Raw genomic sequence first — 22,731 nt, forward strand, 5'->3', positions numbered from 1 at the left:
TTCCCGTTCCCGTTCCCATTTATCGGAAAAACGCAGGCAGCGAACAAATTTGAAATTATTGCGTTGCTCGTTCCCATTTTTGGGCGATTTTTTTTCACAGTAATCTTCCCGGACATGCATAAAACAAATCCTGAAAGTTCCATCGTAATCGGTTCAGTGGTTTAGGAGCCTATTTGAGACAAACAGACAGACAGACATTCTTATATATACATAGATGTACTAACTTAGAGTGGCTAAGGTTTTGGTCAGAATTCGTAAACCAGAAGTAGTATTTTTTTAAAAAACAATATTTCATTATTTTATTTTGACCTTTTAAATTATTTTAATCTTCTTGATATTTATATATGGGAATAATAAAGATAGTGATTTTGTGTGAATAGTGAATGCGTTTTTTAAATTGTTTTTCAATTTATGGTAAATTTAATATTTTATGGTTTGTAACCCTGACATCATTTAACATATGGCAAACCTACCAAGCGATGCGCAACCTCACTTCAACCATCTTCTCAAAATATGAATACACACATTAATTCCTCGGAAGACGAAGATTTTGAAAGGGAATTACATAGACTCGAAGACAAACACAAGAAGAATGTTATGTTATAGAAAGTATAGGTAGACTTAAAGTAAAATCTGTATTTGAAGATTTACCCAACATTTACATTTACCCAAAACAGATTCGAGCAGCGTGTAGAATTGCATCTAGTATGTACATATACCCACCACCAGTGGCAGACTGGGACTGAAATCAGTGCTTGCCAGGAGTCAAAGGGGGCCCACCCAGGGTTACAAAAATTGTCCCCCCTCCCTCCATATAACAAAATTTTCTTCTTTCCATCAAGCTAAAAATCGCTTAAAATGATTAATAAGAAATGCATATATTGAACCCATTTGTATTGAGAAAAGCTGTATTGATTACAAAATATTGGAGTCTTACGCGACCCCGGTTCGGGGTAAAGATTAAATTAAATTCTTAAATTTTAAATTTGAATTAAATTCGCTGTAGTGCACGGTAGCACAGTGCGGTCAGACCTATAGTGTGAAAAAGATAATGTTATAGGCGTTTAATAAGTTATTCCCGAACAATTTAAGCGGTTTTTTTGCACTGACAATACTGAGAGGAAGGCCATGTTGGATTTTATGTCAAATACTAGGGTATGATGTTATTGGTGATATTTTTGTGCATAGAAACATTAGAAGAATAGCATTCGGTGAATAGTATTCGAACAATTTACATGTTACCGATGAATAGAAGTGTTCAGTTTTGACAGAAGACTTGGTAAATGCGATGGAGTGCAGGCTTTGTCTTGGTTCTGCTCCGACTGTCTCCATCCACGACAATCCTCATCCACTGGCACAGCTCATACGAACCTCTTGTCGACTGCCGGTTAGTTACTTTTATCCTATTGTCATCCAAATTAACTATTCATCGCTGCCCCTCTCATTTGCAGGTTAAAAGAGGTGACAGGTTACCAGATGCGATCTGTATTTCGTGTATCAACACTCTGGAATTGCTCAGCAGTTTTCGAAACGATTGTCTTCAAAGCAACGAAACGTCGAAGCTGACGTTGAATGAGTGTTTGAATGTGAAGACGGAAGAAGTTTTACTGGAAGATTTAATATGGGAGGATGAATCAGATGATGACTCGTCACCAAATGTTCGTAATGACAAGGCGAATTACTTCAAATCTAGTGCCTTAGAAAACACCAAAGAAAAGGCATTAAAATGTAATATTTGTTTAAAATCATTTGCTGTAAAAAGATGTCTTAGTATGCACGTGAAAACGCATGAAGGGGAAAAACCACACGAATGCGAGGTTTGCTTAAAATCATTTAGTCGAATTGATAATCTTCATATACACATGAGATCTCACACGGGGGAAAAGCCACACAAATGTGATATTTGTTTGAAATCCTTTACTCAAAAACATAGTCTCAGGAGACACATGAGATGTCACACGGGGGAAAAGCCACACAAATGTGATATTTGCTTAAAATCATTTAGTCAAATTAGTAATCTTCATACGCACATAAGATCTCACACAGGGGAAAAGCCATACAAATGTAATATTTGTTTAAATTCATTTTCTGTAAAACGTTATCTTAGTTCACACATGAAATTGCACATGGGGGTAAAGCCGTACAAATGTAATATTTGTTTGAAATCATTTGCTCGAAAAACTCATCTTGGTAGACACATGAGACGTCACACTGAGGAAAAGCCATACAAATGTAATTTTTGTTTAAAATCATTTGCTCTAAAAATAAATCTTACTGTACACATGAAAACGCACAAAGGGGAAAAACCATACAAATGCGATATTTGTTTGAAATCATTTCCTCTAAAAAGTTATCTTAGATCACACGTGATATTGCACATGGGGATAAATCCGTACAAATGCGATATTTGTTTGAAATCATTTACTCTAAAAAGTTATCTTAGATCACACGTGAAATTGCACATGGGGATAAAGCCGTTCAAATGTGATATTTGTTTGAAATCCTTTACTCACAAACATTGTCTCGGGAGACACATGAGATGTCACACTGGGGAAAAGCCACAGAAATGTGATATTTGCTTAAAATCATTTAGTCAAATTAGTAATCTTCATATGCACATGAGATCTCACACAGGGGAAAAGCCATACAAATGTAATATTTGTTTAAATTCATTTTCTGTAAAACGTTATCTTAGTTCACACATGAAATTGCACATGGGGGTAAAGCCGTACAAATGTGATAATTGTTTGAAATCATTTGCTCGAAAAACTCATCTTGGTAGACACATGAGACGTCACACTGGGTTAAAGCCATACAAATGTAATTTTTGTTTAAAATCATTTGCTCTAAAAGGAAATGTTACTGTACACATGAAAACGCACAAAGGGGAAAAACCATACAAATGCGATATTTGTTTGAAATCATTTCCTCTAAAAAGTTATCTTAGATCACACGTGAAATTGCACATGGGGATAAAGCCGTACAAATGCAATATTTGCTTGAAATCATTTGCTCTAAAATCTCGTCTTGGTAGACACATGAGATCTCACACAAAAGAAAAGCCATACAGATGTGATGTTTGATATTTACCGTATCTGTATCAGAAATAATGTTAAGGTGTACCATAAATGTTATTAGTATTCTAAATAAAATTAAAATTATTCGAAATAAAGTTACAATAGGAGTAGTAATAATTTAAAAGATAAAAGTGTTTGAAATTAATTTCTGTGTTCTTAGTGAATACTATTAAAAAGTGAGTTAAATTATATACTTCATTATATATTAAATAATTAAATGTTCAATTACATAGATACATGGCTTTTTTTTTAAAAAAAATGCAGAACTCACTTTTGTCAAGTTTTTTATGGGAAAAGATTGTATTAAAATTATATTATATAGAATATTCGTTTGAAACATAAAAAAATGCCGAGACAAAAAGGAAAAAATCCCAAGTGAAAATACGTAATTTTGACTTTTGATTTGAACTGGACGACTACTTAGAGAGATTTGAAAGCTGAAAAGTACTACAAATGAAAGATAAAATACCCGACTGTAGATTCCAATATTCATTTTGTACAGAAAATTAACAAATTTTGAGAAATCGACCGAACAACACCAAGATATAGAAAAATCGCGCGATTTAAAAAACACATATATCTCCGAATCTCGAGCCAATCAACACTTTTTATTACCAGATTCGTGTTCAATGGGCATAGATCTATAATAAAAGTCATATCCCGTCTCTGAAACATTTTAAAAGTCGTCATTTGTCGAACAGTGTAATCTTTCGTTTATTAAATGTGTTCATTTTTAAATTAAATTCTTGGTTGTATTTTTTCCCGACTGTCTTTGTTTTATTTTATTTTTCGCTATTTTTTTCACGTAATTTTATCCATCCTATGTTTTTAGTCTTGTACATATTATGTACAGCAGGGAATCCAGCAATTTTTTAGGGGGGGCCGATGTCTATTTATTTTCAATATTTGTCACCCGAATTAGTCTCGTTTTAAACATTAAAGTAAACACACTGCTTTCAAAGTTCTTAAGTGTATTTTTCGTTTTAAAACTACGGAGTTTTTATCTACAGCTATGTACTATTTTTTTGCATAGCTTTAGTTTAATATTAATAATTATTTAGTGGTAGTATTTTTAATACAAAGTTAGAGAGTTTTATGATAACTCAAACGAGGTGATGTTAATGATGCTAGGGCTTCTGCAGAGTTGGTCTGATAATAGTGACTGCTGGCAAGTTATCCTGCAACATGAAAGTAGTAAGAATCGTTGTTTTAAAATAGTATATCAAACAAAGTGGTGGCATTAGTAAAAAGCACTGCAACAATGATGTGAATTCCAATGGATTACCAAAATAAATACTAAATCTTAATTATCAAGTCAACGTACACTTTAAGGGCATTTTTTTGTTATGTTAATTCCACACTGCATTATATTTCAATATAATATCAATTATGTCATGTTAAGCTACTTATATACATAATTATTTTATTGTACCATTTCTCAAAGCGAGTGTCGAATGAGGAATTGTATTATGTTAAAGAAATTCTAAATTTGTAAATTTTTTATTAAAATTTCATTAATAAATTTCACGAATATTATTAGAATAATTGCTCAAATATTCGAATAACGAATAGTTCAAAATAGGCCGAATATATTCGAATATTCGGATTGCAAACTCTACGTGAATGGCATATTGCATTTGGTAACCCGTATCTTCTCTTAGCATACAAATGAGAGGGAGAGGAATGAATAGTTAATTTGGAAGGAAATATATTAAGGTAACTGACCAGCAGCTGATAACACGTTTGTATGCGTTTTGCCAGTAGATGAGAATTGTCGTCGATGGAGGCGGTTGGAGAAAAACAAAGAAAAAACCTAAACTCCATCGCGTTACCTAAATATGTATACTGTAAAAACTGAACACTACTACTCAATTGATTTTTAAATGCTTTTTATTATTACGAAATTATGTTCACAATACATCTTATATCTATTTTAATAGCAACTGATCTACTGATCATTTTCTATTTTACAATTTTAATTTAATTTGGTTAGTAATCACAGTATTATATTATTCTAATGTTAATCTAAAGTATAATAGGAAAAAGAGCTCAAAAACCTATTTACAATCGTTATAAATGTTCATACTACATCTAATACATAATATTAATTAAAGACTCTAAAGTCGATGACCTAAAGCAGATTGTGTTTAGGTAATCTGTGTGTTATACCTGAAGGGTATAGACATTTTGTTGTAATCACCGAGACTCTTCACAAGTGTGTTAGTATGGTTATTAGTGATTCTGTCATAGAATCTACTGGTTAGTTTGTTAGTAATGTCTGTAGCAAACGGAATATTATATATGGTATGCAGTTTTTTCAGGTTAGTATTCAATGATTACTTAATGATTTTTGCGCCATAAACTAGAAACTTCCGTCAGAATGTCCATTGGAAAAGGTCCCTCATTAGCATGGTTTTTTTTATCGATTGTCTGTAAATTTGTAAAAATATAAATTTAAGATGCTGTGGGGGCGAAAAGAATGAAATGAAAATGTAGTTTAAGGCACGGCTATTTATTATTAGTTTTATGCCCGTTGAAATTTCAACGGATTGTTCTGAAACAAATTGATACATGATTAAAAATAAAGTTACAATACGTATAGTAATAATTAATCGGAAGTGGAACTAAAACAGAAATCGGGAACCGAACTGATACAGGGATCGGTATCTGGAACTGAAAGGAATCCAAAACCGGAAATGAAAAAGGAATCAGGATCTAGAACTGAAAAAGAAATCGGGATTTGGAATTGAAACAGTAATCCCCAGTCGACCCCCCCCCCCCCCCGCCCTTGCGGCTGCCGTCGCCCCGAGGCTACTGCAAATCGAAATCGAAACGGGTGTTTTCGGAAAGGAATTGATACACGAATTATAAATTACGAATTACGAAGTGGTACGCCCCCCACTTCCCATGCTGAAATCAAATACGAAATGAATATCGAAATCGATTCACTCGAGAGCAGACAACTGCCGACTACTTTCGACAACTACCGAAGATACGCGAATACTCAACTGTGATTGGTTCCCCATACGCTCTGTACGATTATTGAATATTAACGTTATTTAGAGCAGTTTTGGAATCGGAACTGTGGTGTAGTGGTCAGCGTAATTGCTTTAGGCGCGAGGGGGTAGGATCGACACCGCGTTCTGGAATTAATTTTATTTTTCAAATATCGTTAAAATATAAATTAATTTCAATTAAAAATATATATTTAATTGTTTTATACATTGAAGTATAATGTATAGAATAGTCATTCCTAACAAAAGTATCGCTTAAAAGCGAGCCATCGAAGAGAGAGACGGAAAGTCAGAAGAGAGACAAAAGAGTGAGGAAAAAAAATTCGTGGAAGTGATCGTCCCTTACAACAACTGGACAAAACAGCTGACATCTCCGGGAACACGGATTTTTTGTGGCAACATTTTTAGGGGCTGAGAGCTATTCTATGCATACTACTTCAATGTAGATAAAGTAATAATAACTGTTTTTGAATGAGTGAGGCTGGTCCGAACATCTAGCACGTGCACATACAGATGTTCGGACTTTGTCATACTAATACTTCCACACAATTTCACTAGTAGAGCCTATTTCAAAGAGATTCTACTGCAACTGAGAAAAACAGCCGAAATCTCCGTCTGCACGGAGTTTTAGTAGCAACATTTTTGGAAGCTGAGAGCGCTTCTACCCATTCTACTTCAATGGTTTTATATGAAAAAAAAAAAACAAAAAATGGTTCAAAACCTCGCTAAATAAAATTATTATAATTACGTATTTTTATATGGCGAGAACGATTTTTCAATTAAATTCTTAAATTTTAAATTTGAATTAAATTCGCAGCAATGTACGGTTGCATAGTGTGGTCAGACCTACATATAGTGTGAAAAAGATAATGTTATAGGCGTTTAATTAAAAGCTATTACCGAAACAACTTAAGCGGATTTTTTGCACTGACAATACTGAGAGCGAGGCCATGTTGGATTTTATGTCAAATACCAGGGTATGCTGTTATTGGTGATATTTTTGTGCATAGAAACATCTCGACGTTCGATCTGGTCATTAGTAGAATAGCATTTGGTGAATAGTATGCGAACAATTTACATGTTACCGATGAATATAAGTGTTCAGTTTTGACAGAAGACTTGGTAATTGCGATGGAGTGCAGGCTTTGTCTTGGTTCTGCTCCGACTGTCTCCATCCACGACAATCCTCATCCAATGGCACAGCTCATACGAACCTGTTGTCGACTGCCGGTTAGTTACTTTTATCCTATTGTCATCCAAATTAACTATTAATCGTTGCCCCTCTCATTTGCAGGTTAAAAGAGGTGACAGGTTACCAGATGCGATATGCCTTTCGTGTATCAACACTCTGGAATTGCTCAGCAGTTTTCGAAACGATTGTCTTCAAAGCAACGAAACGTCGAAGCTGACGTTGAATGAGTGTTTGAATGTGAAGACGGAAGAAGTTTTACTGGAAGATTTAATATGGGAGGATGAATCAGATGATGATTCGTCACCAAATGTTCGTAATGACGAGGCGAATTACTTAAAATCTAGTGCCTTAGAAAACACCAAAGAAAAGGCATTCAAATGTAATATTTGTTTAAAATCATTTGCTGTAAAAAGATATCTTAGTACGCACGTGAAAACGCACAAAGAGGAAAAACTACACAAATGCGAGGTTTGCTTTAAATCATATAGTCGAATTGATTTTCTTCATGCACACATGAGATCTCACACGGGGGAAAAGCCATACAAATGTCATATTTGTTTAAAATCATTTTCTATAAGACGTTATTTAAATATACATGTGAAAACGCATGAAGGGAAAAAACCGTACCAATGCGATATTTGTTTAAAATCATTTTCTATAAAAACAAATCTTAGTAGGCACACGAAAACGCACAAAGGGGAAAAACTACACGAATGCGAGGTTTGCTTTAAATCATTTCGTCGAATTAATAATCTTAAGACACACATGAGATCTCACCCGGGTGAAAAGCCCTTCAAATGTAATATTTGTTTAAAATCATTTTCTTCACGACATTATTTTAATATACATGTGAAAACTCATGAAGGGAAAAAACCGTACAAATGCGATATTTGTTTAAAATCATTTGCTTTAAAAACAAATCTTAGTAGGCACACGAAAACGCACAAAGGGGAAAAACTACACGAATGCGAGGTTTGCTTTAAATCATTTAGTCGAATTGATAATCTTCAGACACACATGAGATCTCACACGGGGGAAAAGCCACACAAATGTGCTATTTGTTTGAAATCCTTTCCTCTAAATAATATTCTTAGGAGACACATGAGATATCACACTTGGGAAAAGCCACACAAATGTGATATTTGTTTGATGTCCTTTACTCATAAAAATGGTCTATGCACACACATGAGATCTCACACGGGGGAAAAGTCATACAAATGTAATTTTTGTTTAAAATCATTTGCTGTCAAAAGAAATCTTATTTTACACATGAAAACGCACAAGGGGGAAAAACCATACAAATGCGATATTTGTTTGAAATCATTTCCTCTAAAAAGTTATCTTAGATCACACGTGAAATTGCACATGGGGATAAAGCCGTACAAATGCGATATTTGCTTGAAATCATTTGCTCTAAAATCTCGTCTTGGTAGACACATGAGATCTCACACAAAAGAAAAGCCATACAGATGTGATGTTTGATATTTACCGTATCTGTATCAGAAATAATGTTAAGGTGTACCATAAATGTTATTAGTATTCTAAATAAAATTAAAATTATTCGAAATAAAGTTACAAAAGGAGTAGTAATAATTTAAAAGATAAAAGTGTTTGAAATTAATTTATGTGTACTTAGTGAATACTATTAAAAAGTGAGTTCAATTATATACTTCATTATATATTAAATAATTAAATGTTCAATTACATTGATACGTGGCTTTTTTTAAAAAAAAAATGCAGAACTCACTTTTGTCAAGTTTTTTATGGGAAAAGATTGTATTAAAATTATATTTTATAGAATATTCGTTTGAAACATAAAAAAATGCTGAGACCAAAAGGTGACGGAACTCCGTTCCACCGCGTTACATGGGAAAAAAGCCCTACGTATATTTATATTTGAATTTAAGCTATTTACTTTGGATATTGGAAAGACTGAGCTTCGACCACATTGGAAAGACTGAGCTTTACTAAATAAATGTATTTAGGACTTAAAGCAATAATAATCTTCGTTTTTTAAATGTGTTCATTTTTAAATTAAATTCTTGTTTATATTTTTTCCTGACTATGTCTTTGTTTTATTTTATTTTTCGCTATTTTTTCACGTAATTTTATCCATCCTATGTTTTTAGTCTTGTACATATTATGTACAGCAGCGAATCCAGCAATTTTTTAGGGGGGGGCGATGTCTATTTATTTTCAATATTTGTCACCCGAATTAGTCTCGTTTTAAAGTTTCTCGTTTAGCAGTGTGTTTACTTTAAACATTAAAGTAAACACACTGCTTTCAAAGTTCTTAAGTGTATTTTTCGTTTTAAAACTACGGAGTTTTTATCTACAGGTATGTACTATTTTTTTGCATAGCCTTAGTTTAATATTAATAACTATTTAGTGGTAGTATTTTTAATACAAAGTTAGAGAGTTTTATGATAACTCAAACGAGGTGATTTTAATGATGCTAGGGCTTCTGCAGAGTTGGTCTGGTAATAGTGACTGCTGGCAAGTTATCCTGCAACATGAAAGTAGTAAGAATCGTTGTTTTAAATTTAGTATATCAAACAAAGTGGTGACATTAGTAAAAAGCACTGCAACAATGATGTGAATTCCAATGGATTACCAAAATAAATACTAAATCTTAAGCCTTTGGCTGCTACGAGGTTTTTCAATGTCCAAGCGAAAAATGCTAACATTTGTAATTATTTTGAAAAAATATAAATATAATATTTTTTTTTTACATACTTTCTTCGCCAAACGCGCGTAATTTTTATAATACTTTATATACATTTTTAAGAAGCATTTGTGGACTCGTGCTCTCTCTTTCTGTCTTGCTTTTACATGCGTGCGTGCGAAAGAGATACCTACATATATACACTAAATAAGTTTTGACGATTGTTTTCCGACGATTTATTTTTTTCAATAATCTATTTTTAGACATCGATGTATCCTTACAGCATGCGATATATTCGAAACAGGTAGCGGTCTTTCTCTCTTTCTTTCTTGGTTTTAATTGTGTACGTGTGAGCGAGACACACAAGGATGCGAAGTTTCTAATAATCAAATAATTTTTCAACATGTATCATAAACATTTTGTATGCATTTCAGTTGCATTTGATTGATTGCACGAATTCGTGACGTCTCGTGACCTATATAATTGAAAGCGGATTTCTATTGACATTTATTTTAACTCTGCAAAATGATAACGGACAGTGAAAGTGACGAAAGCGAAATAATAGCTCCTCGACGAGGAACTCGACAGATCAGCAGCTCTACTGATTCTGAAAATGAATTTATCGACAATAATCAATTCCCAAGTAATAACTCCTTATATGACTTTGACAACGAACCCGAAATTTACTTTGATGATGAACCCGAAATTGAAGAGCTTTTATTTAAAAAATTGATAAATATTTATAAAGCTTGATTGAAAAATAAATATAAATACGTATATAAAAAAAATGTTTCGTGCCACTGATGCGCTGGCGGCTCAAAGAAAGTATTGAAATACGACAATTAATGACGACAACAACGATCGTCGTGGCAATCTTCGCCGATTTCAAAACTACGATTTATCGTTGTTGTAGCAGTCAAAGGGTTAATTATCAAGTCAACGTACACTTTAAGGGCATTTTTTTGTTATGTTAATTCCACACTGCATTATATTTCAATATAATATCAATTATGTCATGTTAAGCTACTTATATACATAATTATTTTATTGTACCATTTCTCAAAGCGAGTGTCGAATGAGGAATTGTATTATGTTAAAGAAATTCTAAATTTGTAAATTTTTTATTAAAATTTCATTAAAAAATTTCACGAATATTATTAGAATAATTGCTCAAATATTCGAATAACGAATAGTTCAAAATAGGCCGAATATATTCGAATATTCGGATTGCAAACTCTACGTGAATGGCATATTGCATTTGGTAACCCGTATCTTCTCTTAGCATACAAATGAGAGGGAGAAGAATGAATAGTTAATTTGGAAGGAAATATATTAAGGTAACTGACCAGCAGCTGATAACACGTTTGTATGCGTTTGCCAGTAGATTAGAATTGTCGTCGATGGAGGCGGTTGGAGAAAAACAAAAACAAAGCCTGAACTCCATCGCGTTACCTAAATATACTGTTAAAACTGAACACTACTACTCAACGATTTTTGCGCCATAAACTGGAAACTTCCATCAGAATGTCCGTCGGAAAATCTCCCTCCTTAGCAGATTTTTTTTATCGAATGTCTGTAAATTCGTAAAAATATAAATTTAAGATGTTGTGGGGGCGAAAAGAATGACATGAAAATGTGGTTTAAGGCACGACTATTTATTATGATGGCCAGGAAGGAAATAAAGTGGCAGCCACCAACATGGTCGAATCGGTCACAGCACAGGATGACGGCCCCAAACTCGACCAAATAGTGGAGCCCTAACGATGTTATTTTATAATTTTTTTATGTAAAAAGATTCAGCGGAGGGGCTGGCTGAATTTCTACAGGCATGGAGTTTAGGTCAGGTCAGGTGATTGTAAGTTTGCTCGGTGTGCGATCGAGTGAAGAAATCATGTTTCTGGAAGTTTCTATGAGCTCGCAATATTATATATTACTAGCTGTATTACCCGGCTTCGCTCAGTGTTTATAATATAAACCGCTTAAACATGACTAAGCTAATTTAATTAAAAAAAAAAAAAAAAATTTAAAAAAAAAATTTAAAAAAAAAAATTTAAAAAAAAATCAAAAAAAAAAAAAAAAATTTAAAAAAATCAAAAAAAAAATCAAATTTTTTTTTTGCCTTCTAGGGCTTCGCCCCTCCACGCACCATGAGCAATTGCCGTTTAGGGCTTCGCCCCCATGATCAGTTGCCTTTTAGGGCTTCGCCCCTCCGCGCCCCCATGATTCAAAGCCGTCTAGGGCTTCGCCCCCCTTAGTTAATGCCTTTTAGGGCTTCGCCCCCCGCGCCCCCAAGATTAATTGCCGTTTAGGGCTTCGCCCCCCATAGCTAATGCCTTTTAGGGCTTCGCCCCTCCGCGCCCCCATGATTAACTGCCGTTTAGGGCTTCGCCCCCCTTAACTAATGCCTTTTGGGGCTTCGCCCCTCCGCACCCTCATGATTAAATGCCGTCTAGGGCTTCGCCCCCATGATCAGTTGCCGATAAGGGCTTCGCCCCTCCACGTCTCCATGGTTAAATGCCGTTTAGGGCTTCGCCCCCCTTAGTTAATGCCTTATAGGGCTTCGCCCCTCCGCGCCCCCATTATTAAATGCCGTTTAGGGCTTCGCCCCCCTTAACTAATGCCTTTTGGGGCTTCGCCCCTCCGCACCCTCATGATTAAATGCCGCCTAGGGCTTCGCCCCCCTTAGTTAATGCCTATTAGGGCTTCGCCCCTCCGCGCCCCCATGATTAAATGCCGTCAAGGGCTTCGCCCCCATGATCAGTTGCCGTTTAGGGCTTCGCCTCATAAGGCTGCGCCCCCTTCAGGGCCCCATGGGGCTGCGCCCCCTTCGGGGCCCCATGCGGCTAAGCTCCATAAGGCGGCGCCCCATAAGGCAGCGCCCCATGCGGCTAAGCTCCATAAGGCGGCGCCCCATAAGGCGGCGCCCCATAAGGCAGCGCCCCATAAGGCGGCGCCCCATCTGGCGGCGCCCCATAAGACAGCGCCCCATAAGGCTGCGCCCCATAAGGCGGCGCCCCATAAGGCAGCGCCCCATAAGGCGGCGCCCCATAAGACTGCGCCCCATAAGACAGCGCCCCATAAGGCTACGCCCCATGAGGCTGCGCCCCCTTTGGGGCCCCATGGGGCTGCGCCCCCTTGCGCCCCCTTCGGGGCCCCATGTGGCTAAGCTCCATAAGGCGGCGCCCCATAAGGCGGCGCCCCATAAGGCGGCGCCCCATAAGGCTGCGCCCCTAAGGCTGCGCCCCATAAGACAGCGCCCCATTAGGCTGCGCCCCATAGGACTGCGCCCCATAAGGTTGCGCCCCATAAGGCTGCGGCCGATAAGGCTGTGCCCCATAAAGCTGCGCCCCCTTTTGGGCCCCATGGGGCTGCGCCCCATGAGGCTGCGTCCCCCCGGGCCCCTTTCGGGGCCCCACGGGGCTGCGCCCCTTGTGGCGCCCCTGGCGGGGCCCCATGAAGCTACTCGCCTTGCGCCCCCGCGGGGGTGAATCCATTGAATCGAAAAAAACAAATCGGCGCCCATGGATCGAAAAAAAACAAAAATCGAATCACGTGTTCGATGACGTCACCGATCTACGGACGACGACGACGAAGACGACGACGACGACGACGACCAAGGATATTTACATACAAAGTCTCTTTCCAAATTATAGATTAGATAGATTAGATATGAGTAAAGCATCGTTTAGAACTTTCGAAAAGTTCGCGGAATGCTTTGGGAAGCTGTGTTCCTCTGGATGCTACTACTTCACTTCATTGCAAAAGCATTTATGTGTTGATTTTTTTAAATATATATGTGTTAATGTGTGTGTGTGTGAGTGTGCGTTTGCTGTTTAGGTGAGTGTATGTATTTTTGGTTTATGTGTGTATGTTTGTATGTGTGTGTGTGTGTGTGTGTGTGTGTGTGCGTGCGTGCTAATGCACGCATAATCATGCGTACATTATGTTTACTTGAGGTGTGCGTGCATTCGCACGGCACATTTCAGGTATTGTTTCCTAACGCATGCGCGCTTTATGTGTTCATGCGTTGTTGTTAATTGTGTACTTGGTTATGTACAGTGCGGTTTTTTTTATTAGAACAGTGATGTGCGGTTGTTCTTGTGCGATATTCATGAACAACCGTCTCGAAAGTGTCTCTTGGACTGTATTCGTTGGGGGGTCGGTGGCCTCATGTTGAGGGCTTTAAGGGTCAAATTCCGTGACCTTAAAAGCGGGCTTAGAAAGCTCGCAATATTATATAATATATATAAAGCTAGTCGAATTGGGTCTTTGATTTGTTTGAGTGACCGATGATAATTTCAGCCGAGGTTAGCTCTGCATGCTCGTACAGGAACTCCATAATGAAATTCTTATGGGTTCGCGATCGTTACTATGGAGCGAGTTGATTGTGCCTTTGCTCCTGTGTAGGTGAATATAATGTAAGGTGAAGTTGGCTCTGCATGTTCGTACATGACTTTTTCATACAACTGAACTTGATCATTAAAGCTGTACTGGATTCCTGCAACTGTATCTTCTCATTTTTAGTCTTAAGGTATTTTTCTTAGATTTAAAAGTTTCAATTAGTATTTTTTATGATATATAAGACAAACAACTTTATAAGGTAAAATAAATCAATCAAAAATTTAGGTGATATTGTTGGTGATATATTAGCTTTAGTCGGTTTCGTAGAAGCTCGTGGTAAGCGTGGGCGGGGCTGGTTTCCTCCAAGGGATCTACAGGTCGTCGTCTGCGGTCTGGTCTCTGCTGCTGTCGGCTCGGCTCGATGTATATCTCTCTCTCTCTCGTACAGTGTGCGTAAGTGAGGGTGATACGGGACAAAGGCGGGAAATTGAATAGTAATGAAAACAGGTTATAATTCTGTTTGTATGGTGACTGTATTTTATATATATATGTATATACAGAGATCAAGCAGGGGGGACAGAAAAGGGGGGGGGGGGGAGTCCGACTTGAAATTAGCGCGCACGTGTTCAAGAGGTTATGATAACCTCACTCAACCACGTGGCTACGTGATCTGACTTCGACGAAGAGAGACCAGGAATTCCTCACTTCTCACCGGACGTATACTGAAGCTGTACTTCCAGTATCGTCTGCCGATCAAGGCTGAGCTGATCGGGACTCGGTGGTGGGAACCAACTCGGTAGCGAACAGAGATGTTCACTCGACCGACGCGGAAAACGAATAGCAGGCGGGGACGCGCGCTCGGCGCCGATCTCCCTCCAAAACGGCTCCTTTGGTCGTAACGCCACGAAAGCTGACCATGAAGACTTGGTCGGAACAGACATTTTTATATCCAACTGGGATTCTGGACAAGAACAATCTAAGATAGTTTGCAGCCCTACATAAAAGCCGTTTACTCACAAAACACACAAAATCTCACATTTGGTTAAAATGTGAAATTTCGTAACAAAACTACAAATATATAATGACGCACATGAATTTTCACATTCGAAGCAGATCTGATATGTATTAATATCGAACAAGATGACCACATATTACATATATTTATTTATTGAATAAAAAGTTGAACGTGAACTATCAATAGAAACCACATAAATATATGTATGTAGAACATAGCAAAACAATTCATTTCTCGTATGTACCATTATCTTACATATAATGGTACATATGAGAAATGGTATTTATCTTACGTATTATAAAAGCCAAAAGGATGTTTGCTAGAGACATAATTCATCGCTGGAGTTCCATCAGATCGGTAAGGCCTGCTGTGTTTGTATTTATATAAAACTAGTGTTGTGCCCGATGTAATATTTTGAAATTGCCACACAATATTCTTCGGCCAAAGCAGAAACAACTTCTTTGATTAAATAATAATCGTCTTTCATTTTTAAATTAAATTCTTAAATTTTGAATTTTAATTAAATTCGCAGCAGTTCACGGTTGCATAGTGCGGTCAGACATACAGTGTGAAAAAGATTATGTTGTAGGCGTTTAATTAAAAGTTATTCCCGAACAAATTAAACGGTTTTTTTGCACTGACAATACTAAGAGGGAGGCCATGTTGGATTTTATGTCAAATACTAGGGTATGCTGTTATTGGTGATATCTTTGTGCATAGAAACATCTCGGCGTTCAATTTCTGGTCATTAGAAGAATAGCATTCGGTGAATAGTTTCGAACAATTTACATGTTACCGATGAACAGAAGTGTTCAGTTTTGACAGAAGACTTGGTAATTGCGATGGAGTGCAGGCTTTGTCTTGGTTCTGCTCCGACTGTCTCCATCCACGATAATCCTCATCCAATGGCACAGCTCATACGAACCTGTTGTCGACTGCCGGTTAGTTACTTTTATCCTATTGTCATACAAATTAACTATTAATCGTTGCCCCTCTCATTTGCAGGTTAAAAGAGGTGACAGGTTACCAGATGCGATATGCCTTTCGTGTATCAACACTCTGGAATTGCTCAGCAGTTTTCGAAACGATTGTCTTCAAAGCAACGAAACGTCGAAGCTGACGTTGAATGAGTGTTTGAATGTGAAGACGGAAGAAGTTTTACTGGAAGATTTAATATGGGAGGATGAATCAGATGATGATTCGTCACCAAATGTTCGTAATGACGAGGCGAATTACTTAAAATCTAGTGCCTTAGAAAACACCAAAGAAAAGGCATTCAAATGTAATATTTGTTTAAAACCGTTTGCTGTAAAAAGATATCTTAGTAGGCACACGAAAACGCACAAAGGGGAAAAACTACACGAATGCGAGGTTTGCTTTAAATCATTCAGTCGAATTGATAATCTTCAGACACACATGAGATCTCACACGGGGGAAAAGCCATTCAAATGTAATATTTGTTTAAAATCATTTTCTTCACGACATTATTTTAATATACATGTGAAAACGCATGATGGGGAAAAACCGCACAAATGCGATATTTGTTTAAAATCATTTGCTGTAAAAAGATTTCTTAGTACGCACGTGAAAACGCACAAAGGGGAAAAACTACACAAATGCGAGGTTTGCTTTAAATCATATAGTCGAATTGATTTTCTTCATGCACACATGAGATCTCACACGGGGGAAAAGCCATACAAATGTCATATTTGTTTAAAATCATTTTCTATAAGACGTTATTTAAATATACATGTGAAAACGCATGAAGGGAAAAAACCGTACAAATGCGATATTTGTTTAAAATCATTTGCTATAAAAACAAATCTTAGTAGGCACACGAAAACGCACAAAGGAGAAAAACTACACAAATGCGAGGTTTGCTTTAAATCATATAGCCGAATTGATAATCTTCGGACACACATGAGATCTCACACGGGGGAAAAGTCATACAAATGTAATATTTGTTTAAAATCATTTTCTTCAGGACATTATTTTAATATACACGTGAAAACGCATGAAGGGGAAAAACCTTACAAATGCAAGGTTTGCTTTAAATCATATAGTCGAATTGATAATCTTCATACACACATCAGATCTCACAGTGGGGAAAAGCCACACAAATGTGCTATTTGTTTGAAATCCTTTCCTCAAAATAATATTCTTAGGAGACACATGAGATATCACACTTGGGAAAAGCCACACAAATGTGATATTTGTTTGATGTCCTTCACTCATAAAAATGGTCTATGGACACACATGAGATCTCACACGGGGGAAAAGTCATACAAATGTAATTTTTGTTTAAAATCATTTGCTGTCAAAAGAAATCTTACTTTACACATGAAAACGCACAAAGGGGAAAAACCATACAAATGCGATATTTGTTTGAAATCCTTTACTCAAAAATATCTTCTTGGTATACACATAAGATATCACGTGAGGGAAACGCCATACAAATGTAATATTTGTTTAAAATCATTTCCTCTAAAAAGTTATCTTAGTTCACACGTGAAATTGCACATGAGCATAAAGCTGTTCAAATGCGATATTTGTTTGAAATCATTTGCTCTAAAAACTCGTCTTGCTAAACACATGAGATCTCACACAAAATAAAAGCCATACGAATGTGATGTTTGATATTTGCCGTATCTGTATCAGAAATAAATTCATAGAATATTATCTTATCTAAATTATCAATGCAAAATTTAAAAAAATATATTAACTTTTCGACTGGTGGTACCGAAACGATTGCACCATATAAGTTTTTGTGCGTAAAATATTTTCTTTATTTTTTTAGAATAGGGAATTGCACTATTTTATATCTTTGCGGATGGGACAAGTATTTACTCTATATAATTTTTTTTTTACGACAGTAGCTGATCTATCATCAATAATAGTGCTTTCAATCCCGGAAGGTTACTGGGAATTTCCGATCCCGGGATCCCGGTGATATAGACAGCTACTTTTGCAGATGACACAGCCCTACTAGTCAGCAGCAAAAATGCAGAAGAAGTCTCTAAAATCCTCCAATGTCAGTTGAATAAATGCGTCCACTGTCTAAGGAAGTGGAGAGTGAAAGCCAAAACTATTAAATCGGTCCATGTAACTTTTACATTGAGAAAAGGGAACTACCCATCCGTCATGATGGAAAACATAATGCTTCTGCATAGAGACTCTGTTAAGTATTTGGGAATACACTTTGATAGACGCCTTGTCTGGAAAACTAAGAATTAAAAATATGCATTGGCCAATAGGTGGAAAATAGTGCTTCCTATCCCGGAAGATTACTTCAGCACCGGGATTGCGGTGCTGGGAATTTCCGAGCCCGGTATCCCGATGCTAGCAACGGGATTAAATGTATAAGAAAAAAAGTTCAATTGCATGTTTTCATATTTCAAAAACGTTCAATTGCATCTTTCAAACTCTCCCGATGTTTCACGCAAAAAATACTCCCATATTAGCGTTGTTATTTTGAGAGTTTGGCTACATTCTTTAAATTTTCGGTTCGAATCCATAGATTTCTAAGATTAAATAAAATACAATAAATAAATTAAAAAACATCACTTTGATTCCGTCGTGATAGATTGTACCGTCTAGTAATTATTCATCGAAACAATCCACCTAAAATAAAAATTGCATTTACATACATTGACTTTATTAAAAAAATTCGGGTGTGACCAACCCACGACTTTATCTATGTATTTGAGGAGTATAAGAAGGATAAAACAAAATTCGATAATCAAACATATGTACATACCGGCGCAATGAGCATTTTCGATACAAATTGAACACAAATGTAGAGAAACTTACACAAGACAAAAGTTCTACTTTTGATTTCTGAGAAAAACATAAAAAACCTTGAATCTCTAGAGTAAAAGTACTACTTTCGGTTTAGGAAAAAATATTGGGGTATAATATTAATACTTTATATTACAAGTAAAAAATTTTCAGTACGATTTGATTAGCGGTTTGGCAGATAATTGAATTCAAAAACTTAAAATAAGAGGACACCTATAAGGGGAGGTACGATTTCTACTCAACTTGAAAATTTGAAAAAATTACGTTGTATCGATAAGAATTTTAGTAACAGTTCGATTGGTCGAACGGTGTTCAAAAAATACACTGACACACAATACACAGTTTTCTAGATCATGAAAACGTGATCAGTGATCGATTCTGAGTTCGAATCAGACAAAATATGCATCAAATATCTTTGCGGTCGAGCACAATATCTGCGACACAACACAGGCCGTTCATACCATTTCGTAGAAACGGCAAGACAGCGTCGAAACGGGTTAGAGCAAACAACTGGACTATGACTGTCATTGCTCATCCCACCATTGTTCATTATATAATGTTGTTTTATGTTTTTTCCATATTAATTTTGGAAAAATAATATTTTTAAAGAAATTTCTGTCAGCACCGTAATCCCGGTATTCAGACTAGTTTCAGCAGTGGGATTCACGGTACCAGAAAACACCGGGATCCCGGGATTGGAAGCCTTAATCAATAGGCTCGTTTTCTTTATAGCAGAGTACCTTTTTGTTAAACACGTTATGTAGACGCGACATGTAGTCAGCTAATTATTTATTGTTTGAACATCTAGTGGCACAAAACCAGTGGCATTTTATTTCTAATGTCTATTTTCATCGACAATTTTCAAAGATTTTGTCGAAAAAATCATTATCAATAAATAATTAAGATATCCGGAATGCTTTATGGGTCTTCGGGAAAAACTTTTACACCAGCAATGCCTTCAAAACCTTAATTTACTCTGATTGGATCAAAATCTGACCAATATATAGCCACATCGTCTTCTTCTGTGCTAGTAGATGAAGATGAAGGTACGCGCAAACTCGCACACCTTGTGATCTTTCGAAATCAGAATCATCATTTACAAAACTTTCACTTATTTCGGATAAACTGTCTTGACAAATTGCTTCTAAACGCGAATCATCCATTTTGAAGATGGAAAAATTCAAAAAAACGAAATAGTTTACGGAAACATCCGAACGAATACGACAGAAACTGAGGAGTTGCAAACAAAAACCACTAAATAATAATGTAGCGAGAAAATTGTTTGTACCCAACTTTACCAATGATTATTATTTGTGACAATTTTTTTTTCTAGTAAAGTCACATTAGTCTTGAAATTTTTCGACAAAAATAGATATAGGAAGTAAAATCGTATAAAAATAAAGCACCACTGGTTGTGTTTCACTATTTGCAATAAAAATTATATTTAGCCAGATGAGTACATATCGCGTTTAACAAAAAGGTACTCTGCCCCGTACAGAAAACGAGCCTATCCAAGATAGATAAGCTATACTGTCGTTAAAAAGAATTTGGTGCAGAGTAAATACTTATCCCATTCGCAAGGATATAAAATAAACAAAATATTTTACGCACAAAAACCTATAGGGTGCATTTGTTTCAGTACCACCTGTCGAAAAGTTAATATTTTTGTAAAATTAAACGTTTATAATTTAGATAAGCTCATATTTTAGCAGTTTGGCTTAGTGGTAGCGTATATATTTAGCACCACTGAGGTCATAGGTTCGAGTCCTCGCCACTGCTGGTTAGATTTGGGGGTTTTGTGACTCCAAATCGATCGTTTCTCTATCAGAGTTTGCCAATTTTTTCTGATCATTGCTGAAACGGTTCCTGAAAATTGGTATTAAATCTAATCCTGTTGTCACAAAATCTGCCCGTGTATAATTTGTAATAATTATACACAGTAATCTGAAATCTATAGATATCTCTATAATTTCGTTTTTATTATATGTATAAAAATTGTATACAAAAAAAAATCTAAAAATAATCCATAGATGTCTCTATGATTATTATTTCTGATTAATTGTTATATGCTATATATTTTGATTGTATATGTATGTATTACTGCATTTCTGATTTCTGATTGTTTATGTATTCTGTATTTCGTTAACGTACACCCGTCGCATTGGAGCAAATCTGTAATGGCGAGTGTATATTGATTTGTAACAATAAAATAAAATAAAATACTCTTCAACTTCCCCAAATTTCGCACGGAAATATGCCTTTAATTAAAAGTTATACCCATTTTTGTTTACCAAACGGTTTTGGCGTTATATTGCAAATATGCCCCGGAATCGAACATACACAGTATTCAACACACCCCGGGCTCCAAGATCTAATTGCGTTTATTTAAATGTTATTAGTATTCTAAATAAAGTTAAAATCATTCGAAATAGAGTTACAAAAGGAATAGTAACAATTTAAACGGTCTCCGTGACGAGACAGAATGTTAAATTACAGAAAACGCAAATATCGGAAGGCAAAGATCGAAAATCGAAAGATCTTAAGTCGAAAGATCAAAAAAAAAATTGGTGCATGGTAAACGGTACGTACTCACTCAATGATAAAGGAATAATAATCTTTCGTTTTTTAAGTGTGTTCATTTATAAATTAAATTCTTGTTTATAATTGTTTTTGTATTAAATATAATATATGCACATATATATATTTTTTTTCCAACTTGAATTATTTTAAATAATCACAGTTTTCCTGGCATGTTTTTGTTTTATTTTATCCATCCTTTGTTTTTAGTCTTGTACATATGTACAGCGGCAGATTCAGCAATTTTTCTAAAGGGGGAAGACGATTTCTAATTTAAAAAAAAAAACAAACTAACATGAAGTCCTCATCGTCCTGTTGGTTGTTAGGCAGTGCCGGTGTTTTCGTATGGCAACACAAACAGAAAAGTTTTCTACGCGGTAACGCACTGAGAGTCAGTCTCTCGCTATCCGCTTTTCAAAGGACATAGACATGTCCAGAAATAGCTCTCCCGTGCCATCCAAATCGCGGACGCCTCGAGAGCTCGCCATCTTGTTGTTGAGACTTAAGAGGGCTGTATACCCGAAACCTTAATTTTGTTGCCGTTCCTTTCTTCGATATATATATATTGAGTCGGTCGCCGTGACGGGCCGGAATGTGAAATGCCGGAAAACGCAAATATCGGAAGGCAAAGATCTTAAGTCGAAAGATCAAAAAAAAAAAATTCGGGTGTGACCAACCCATGACTTTATCTATGTATTTGAGGAATATAAGAAGGTTACAAAACAAAATTCGATATTGAACTAATAACTATGATAGCGATACAAATTGAGCGCAAATATATGCAAATACTTGCACAAGACAAAATTTCTACTTCCGGTTGGCGGATTTTGTTCAAATTTTTTTAATTATTTAATTATTCAGTATAATTATTATACACATTTAATATCAAGAGGATAAAAATAATTTAAAAGGTCAAAATAAAATAATGAAATATTGTTTTTAAAAAAAATACTACTTCCGGTTTACAAATTCTGACCAAAACGTTACCAAATCTAAGTTAGTACATAAACAACACAAATATAAATTTTCAGCTTAATACGTTAAGGGGTGTG

General features: G+C 36.0%; 5 protein-coding genes across 6 annotated transcripts in view; 4 read left to right on the forward strand and 1 right to left on the reverse strand.

Annotated features, from left to right (window-relative positions):
- LOC143913042 (uncharacterized) overlaps positions 1-22,731 on the reverse strand; it is a 253,269-nt gene that overhangs the window by 84,819 nt on the left and 145,719 nt on the right. The gene's annotated exons all lie outside the window — the stretch shown is intronic.
- The window catches only part of LOC143912989 (dipeptidyl peptidase 9), a 557,546-nt gene that overhangs the window by 45,461 nt on the left and 489,354 nt on the right, over positions 1-22,731 (forward strand). The window lies entirely within an intron of this gene.
- On the forward strand, positions 1,129-3,304 carry LOC143913396 (uncharacterized). The gene is made up of 2 exons (XM_077433139.1): positions 1,129-1,387; positions 1,452-3,304. Exons 1-2 carry the CDS (start codon positions 1,289-1,291, stop codon positions 3,081-3,083), a joined length of 1,731 nt encoding a protein of 576 aa, XP_077289265.1. The 5' UTR covers positions 1,129-1,288; the 3' UTR covers positions 3,084-3,304.
- LOC143913020 (uncharacterized) lies at positions 6,968-9,348 on the forward strand. The gene is made up of 2 exons (XM_077432521.1): positions 6,968-7,321; positions 7,386-9,348. Exons 1-2 carry the CDS (start codon positions 7,223-7,225, stop codon positions 8,763-8,765), a joined length of 1,479 nt encoding a protein of 492 aa, XP_077288647.1. The 5' UTR covers positions 6,968-7,222; the 3' UTR covers positions 8,766-9,348.
- LOC143913004 (uncharacterized) lies at positions 15,941-19,138 on the forward strand. Of its 2 annotated transcripts, XR_013260681.1 has the most exons (3): positions 15,941-16,245; positions 16,310-18,400; positions 18,488-18,833. XR_013260681.1 is itself a non-coding variant. In XM_077432496.1 (2 exons), exons 1-2 carry the CDS (start codon positions 16,147-16,149, stop codon positions 17,915-17,917), a joined length of 1,707 nt encoding a protein of 568 aa, XP_077288622.1. In that variant the 5' UTR covers positions 15,941-16,146; the 3' UTR covers positions 17,918-19,138. The 2 variants fall into 2 exon arrangements, 1 of the variants encoding a protein (XP_077288622.1); XM_077432496.1 differs by having other exon boundaries at positions 16,310-19,138.

Source organism: Arctopsyche grandis, chromosome 6, assembly GCF_051622035.1.
Source record: "Arctopsyche grandis isolate Sample6627 chromosome 6, ASM5162203v2, whole genome shotgun sequence".
Taxonomy (NCBI): domain Eukaryota; kingdom Metazoa; phylum Arthropoda; class Insecta; order Trichoptera; family Hydropsychidae; genus Arctopsyche; species Arctopsyche grandis.

Excerpts from the sequence above, each read along its gene's own strand:
- LOC143913020 (XM_077432521.1), top strand. The coding sequence starts at position 7,223 with ATGGAGTGCAGGCTTTGTCTTGGTTCTGCTCCGACTGTCTCCATCCAC. Across the intron at positions 7,322-7,385 it reads GAACCTGTTGTCGACTGCCG|GTTAAAAGAGGTGACAGGTT; the intron begins GTTAGTTACTTT and ends TCTCATTTGCAG.
- LOC143913004 (XM_077432496.1), top strand. The coding sequence starts at position 16,147 with ATGGAGTGCAGGCTTTGTCTTGGTTCTGCTCCGACTGTCTCCATCCAC. Across the intron at positions 16,246-16,309 it reads GAACCTGTTGTCGACTGCCG|GTTAAAAGAGGTGACAGGTT; the intron begins GTTAGTTACTTT and ends TCTCATTTGCAG.
- LOC143913396 (XM_077433139.1), top strand. The coding sequence starts at position 1,289 with ATGGAGTGCAGGCTTTGTCTTGGTTCTGCTCCGACTGTCTCCATCCAC. Across the intron at positions 1,388-1,451 it reads GAACCTCTTGTCGACTGCCG|GTTAAAAGAGGTGACAGGTT; the intron begins GTTAGTTACTTT and ends TCTCATTTGCAG.